The sequence below is a fragment of the Octopus bimaculoides genome, chromosome 3 (genome assembly GCF_001194135.2).
Source record: "Octopus bimaculoides isolate UCB-OBI-ISO-001 chromosome 3, ASM119413v2, whole genome shotgun sequence".
Classification (NCBI taxonomy): Eukaryota; Metazoa; Mollusca; class Cephalopoda; order Octopoda; family Octopodidae; genus Octopus; species Octopus bimaculoides.
The window spans coordinates 100636577-100642525 of NC_068983.1; the positions used below are offsets into that span (position 1 = coordinate 100636577).

General features: G+C 39.6%; 2 protein-coding genes across 4 annotated transcripts in view; both read right to left on the bottom strand.

The window, feature by feature from the left end:
* Positions 1-5949, bottom strand: part of LOC106882638 (uncharacterized) — a 168604-nt gene that overhangs the window by 154200 nt on the left and 8455 nt on the right. The window lies entirely within an intron of this gene.
* Positions 1236-3815, bottom strand: LOC106883072 (uncharacterized protein C2orf42 homolog). Its single transcript, XM_014933948.2, is given in 3 exon segments — positions 1236-1558; positions 1560-2207; positions 3780-3815. Coding segments are annotated over 3 exon segments (852 nt in total). The 3' UTR covers positions 1236-1390.

Consider the following 5949-nt stretch of genomic DNA (forward strand, 5'->3'; position numbering starts at 1 on the left):
AGAGAGAGAGAGAGAGAGAGAGAGAGAGAGAGAAAGAGAGTGAGAGAGAGATGGGGAGTTTAGAAGCAGTGGTTGACTTGTTGAAACCTTGTAACCAACGACAATATTATTTACAAATGGATGTGTAAATGGCTACCTGGCTGGATAAATGGAGGGTGTGGCAATATGTCATCTTAACACAAGTTCAATCTGACCAGCATCGATCTGACCAATCCTCTCTCTCCATTTTCTGCGTAATCGACGACAATTATGTACGCAAATACACACTAGTAAGCACAAGAGAAATCTTAATCTAGTCATATATGTATGTATGCTTATGTGTGTCTGTGAACGTGTATGTGTGTGTGTGTGTGTGTGTGTGTGTGTGTGTGTGTGTGTGTGTATCTGTGTGAGTGTGTGAGTGTGTGTGCGCGCGTGCGTTTAGTTTTACAAATAGCAGAATAAGTATACTCAATACGAGATGTTGAGTATGTATACGCATATGCTTTTATTCTTTTACTAGTTTCAGTCATTGGATTATTTCAGTCATTGAATTGTTATGCTTATTATTCATCTATAGAAATTAGATCCAGCACCGAAGGTTACGGTGTTTCGTGTAAGAATGCGTCTATATTAACAATGCAATCGAAAATAGAAAAATAGGTAGTGGTTATATATGCATATTTCGGGAGTTATTGCTCCTTTTTCAGCACCACATCCAACCCATTAACCATTCACGATCACATTGCTTAAATAGCCACTAAATTTAGCGGTGTAACACAATTGGAAATAACATTTTCACATATTACACACATTCCTGGAAACTAGTACTAAACGTCGTAACTTTCAGGAATTCACTTCATTCTCTTTGAGTTCAGTCTTTATTGAAATAAGCAACTGGTAGATATTAGCGTCGAAGGCCAGCTCTGATTTCAAGCATAAAATGTCCACTGTCTCAAAGCTGGATCACTGCAGAGGTTAACAAATATTCTGTAGACAGATTATATATATGTGTGTGTGTGTGTGTGTGTGTGTGTGTGTGTGTGTGTGTGTGTGTGTGTGTGTGTGTGTGTGTGTGTGTGTGTGTGTGTATGTATGTGTATGTATGTATGTACATACATACATACATACATACATACATACATACATACATACATACACACACACACACTAACCCAAAGTGTGACGTGCAACTGCCTGCAGTGGGCAGTCATCAACATCACAATCATCTGACAGCTGTCTTCAAAAGTCATTGAAAAGGAATGCATATTCCAGCCATTTGGATAAAAGATGATGTCTACATACCAAAATAAATACCTTTCAAAGTAGCTGAATGACTCAGATTCCTTGATTGTCACTCTTGGAGTAACAGCTGAGGTAGATAGAATTTACCAAGCTAAAATATGGTTTTTCAATGAATTTCTTGAACTTGAATAGTCTGTACTGGAATCTCAAGTGAAGTAGCGGCTATCAACCTGTGCTCTACATGTCCATTTCTTTGATCTCCGTATTCAAATTTTATTCGTAATTCTCCGATGTGAGATTTTGGTAGAATGTCAGGAATCCATTCAATGATAAAAAAGAATAGGATCTTTCTGGTCCACACTAGTGTTACCAACTTTTAAAAAAGTTTTCAACTCAAATGGCCGGATTGGTGTTTGATGTTTGCTTTTAAAAGTGTCATCAATGCTTTCAACTTGTACTTTAGGGACTTCATATAAATCGTACGTACCGTCACGATTTTCAACAAAGTTCCGAGTAATTTCTAATGGCATATCTGACGTGTCAAATATTTGTTTCACTTGTAAAATATTGGTGATGTGCCACGTATATTTAGTAAACATTCCCCGAGGAAGAGCATCCTTGCGGACAAAACCTGTTGTATAGTTTGGTAAACGCTTTTTCGTGTTTCCAGAAGTGATTCTTTGCCGTAAACAATCAAATAATGCCTGAGGTGCATGGAATACTAATGGTTTGGGACTGCCTTCAAACTGATAATGCATTGTTTGGTTAATTCTCTCTGTTACACTACCTAACCATTGAAGGAATGTTATAGCGACAGAACTTTCATCAAGTGGAACTGTAACTGACTTTTTTGGTGGCGTACTAGATTTTGTTGGTTGTTGAATGGGTGTCGTTTGTTTGACTGGACTGGACTTGCGAGTCTCAATTCTTCCATCTTGTAATGTTAACAATGCGCTACTTGCTTGAACAAGAACTAAAATGCTCTAATGTAGTCAAAGCACATAATTGTATACATATATACTGACAGTATATATGTATACAATTAAGTGCTTTGACTACAGCATTAGAGCATTTTAGCTCTTATTTCTAGCAATGTAGGTGTTTCTAACACCCTAGTCATATTTATATAGTCATATATATATGGGGCAGCGAGGAGTGAAATAGTTTTCACTTGCGGAAGGGTTTAACTTGCGGTCTCTTGTCATTCATAGCCAACTTGACCTTGTTTCAGCTGTCGTGCCTTTCTCCTTCATGGCTTTTTTCTGTTATCTGCGTTTCTGATTTATCTTCTCTATGAAATAGAGCACTGATCTTACTAGAAATCCTCGCCAGCCAACTTCATTGGTCAAATGATGCCGCATGCCATCTCTTGACAAGGGTCACGTCGACTAAGTCCTGATATTTCGTTTTCATTACCTGATGGGAAATATCGAGTCTGTCCTCCTAGAACACTGTGAGTTCGACTACGATGATTGTTTTTGTACTTCTGGAGAGCAGGCACATGTCTGATCGAAGTGATGTTACCACTATCACCTCTGGAAAGACATGTCTGCCCTTCAGGTCCACTTGAATCTCTCAGTCTGAGTTTGAACGCAAAATAGAAAACAAGTCACCAGCCATTGCTTTCGTCTTGAGAGCTTTAGAAATTTGATACCTTTTGGAGTTAGTGGCTTTGTCAGTGTTCACCTTTTGCAGATGAGTCCACTTGGAGATTTATGCAAAGATCTTGTCATGTATCCACTTGTATCGACCTTCTCCCAGTGTCCAAGTGCATCCGGTCAAAATGTGGTCCAGGGTACAAAGAGTTGCTCTGTACTGCTTGCAAGATGGGTCTTCTTTGTCCCGTATATGGCATTAGCCAGAGGTCAGCGACTGCATGAAGGACGAAGGACACTCTTCTCTGACCAGTGTTTCAAAGTTCTTTCCAAGACAATAGGCGCTTGAGTGCTTGGTCCCATTATATCCCTTGTCCTTGATGGGCAAGCCCGATTGCTTTCACCGAGCGAACCTCCTCTGTTTAATCACAGATCATTTACAGTATGAGCTCTCTTTCACTATTTCTCCCCCCTCTCTCTCTCTCTCTCTCTCTCTCTCTCTCTCTCTCGTCACTGGTATTGGTGTTTTTCCACTTCTTCGTACTGTAGTTGTCAAGTCCTAGCCGTCCTTGACACACAAATCAAACAATCACTAGGTGTTTCCAGTATGTCTACATTTCATTCACAGTTTGCTGGGGCTTCCATTTCCTGCCACATTTTATGCGGTCGCTAGTATTTCTGACTCTCTCATCTCATCCTCAGATAAAAGCAATGTACTGATTGCGCTTTCCTTTAGCAATCAGCATATTTCTTATATATATATATATATATATATATATATAGTTAAACAAGACTCGGGTAAAAACCTTACAGAATGCAATGCAAAGCTCATCCACAGTTATTGGCTACCTGATGTCTTCATACAGTGGAAATGTTCCTGCTACTGGATATACATTAGGAATTCCATAGTGTCTGCAAAAATGATTGAAAATAGAATGAACATTCTTTATTAAAAATTACTTCAATTGTTGACACATTTTTACGCCTGTAATACATTGGTGAGATGTTGTGTAATTATTATCATCCATTCAAGGTGTAAAATACGCCTCGTCACGTAATTGTTTAAATAAATCCTTCGTTAGATCCTATCGTAAGTTCACTCAGTGTGACAATGCATACTTAAAGTGATGTGTCATTAATAATAATGCTTTCTTTATTTACCACTGAGGTAAATAAAAAAACGTTGGAGACGGTGCTGGACGATACAATATAGGGTTGCATAACGAAGAGTGTAAAAAATAGAAAAATTATCATAAAATAAATTCTAACGATGAATAATTCACCCAAAAGAAGGAGACTTCCTAGGGCTACTCGCGAAAACCCCACAAAACCACGGTCATCCTGATCATTAAGGCAAATGCCCCCTCCACATCATTTTCTTTCAATTTACAGGCTCATACTTAAAGTAAACCCGTTTACTGGGACCATTCGTGCAACATTTACCTACCTTTCAACAAAATTGCTGGGAAGCAGCACTTCTTTTTCTACCCTCACTTTCAATTTCAAATGAAACTTGAAAAAATTGATGAGGGCTTGACCAAAGAGGAAAGTATCTGTCTTCAGCACTTTCAATTTGGTCCACCACACAGCATCATTCTCTAAAGCTACCAAACAAATAAACATTGCTTGCTCTTCCCGATCATAGGAAGGAGGCAGGACGATCTTCACAATGGATTGAGCTAACAGCCGGATCCACCCTACACGTGACAGCAAGTGTTCGACATTATCCCACAGGTTAGCAATGTTTTGGCACTACACGAGAGTGTGCAAAAGAGTTTCGTCACACTGCGCGCATCTCGGGTAAGCCCGGTCGACGGAACTTTCATGCCTGTAGAGTTTATTCCGAACTGGTAATGCTCTCTGGTAGCACCACCAGGTCAAGGATTTCAGGAAATTATCCATGGGCCCCGGCCCTAAAGTCCTCCGGAACAGACTAGCCAGTTGATTCTCGTCGACGCCCAGAGTCTCCCCAAGAACATCATCGCACTAGACCACCACTAAACATCTATAGAACGCCAGAGTGGAATATCCACCGGCTACATTACCCGACTGATAGAGGACTGTGAGCGCCTGACGACACTAGGTGCTAGGCGTCCTGCCTCGGTCTGCGCTTGATCCAGAACTGCAGCTCAGCCAAACAGACGAGGTACAGAAATAAGAAAAAAAAACAATTCTTTCCACTATAGACACAAGGCCTGATGTTTTTCGGGAAGAAGATAGTCGAACGTATCGACTCCAGCGCTAAACTTATTCTATCGACCCCGAAAAGATGAAAGGCAAAGTTCACTACAACGGAAATGGAAGTCAGAATGTAAAGATGGACGAAATGTCGCTACGTATTTTCTCCGGTTAATTGTTCTACTAGCTCTCTGGCTTACTACTACTACTACTAATAATAATAATAATAATAATAATAATAATAATAATAATAATAATAATAATAATGATAATAATAATAATAATAATAATAATAATAATAATAATAATAATAATAATAATAATGCAGTACCAGGCAGTGGCTCTCATAGCTTCTGATCTTAACTGAGTCGAAGTATTATCATGTACATTGTTTTGCCTTGGTATAAAAGATAGGCAACAGCAAATATTCTGCTCAATACCACAGATTTACTTGTCAGTTGCTTGACTTTAACCAGTTGAGCATATCCCTTAGTAGCTGATGATATGTGCATCTCTGATCACGAGCAGAAGTAGTGGGGAGCATCATAGCCATGTGTTAAGAAAAATTCATTGGGGTTTGGATAATTCACCTTTAGAAACATGGGTGTTTCGTTCAACTTCCTTAAACAACCCTTATTCAGGGATCTTTTGAGCTGGGTGGGCAACTCGATCTGAAGAAAATTCTAACTGGGCCTCACCTGCAAAGTTATGCACTGTTTATCTTGATATGAGGTTACTGTGTCGCGCACACATGGTTGCGATGCCTGTGCCTGGTGTACCCTTATCAGACGGGTAGTCATGATGGGTAGACTGGGCTTCGTATATTTTACCCCAGCGCTGCTCTCTCACTCAATTGTAATACTAGTGGAGATGGAAAAGACACAATAAATCATATTCTCTCTATATATGTGTGTGTGTGTGTGTGTGTGTGTGTGTGTGTGTGTGTGTGTGT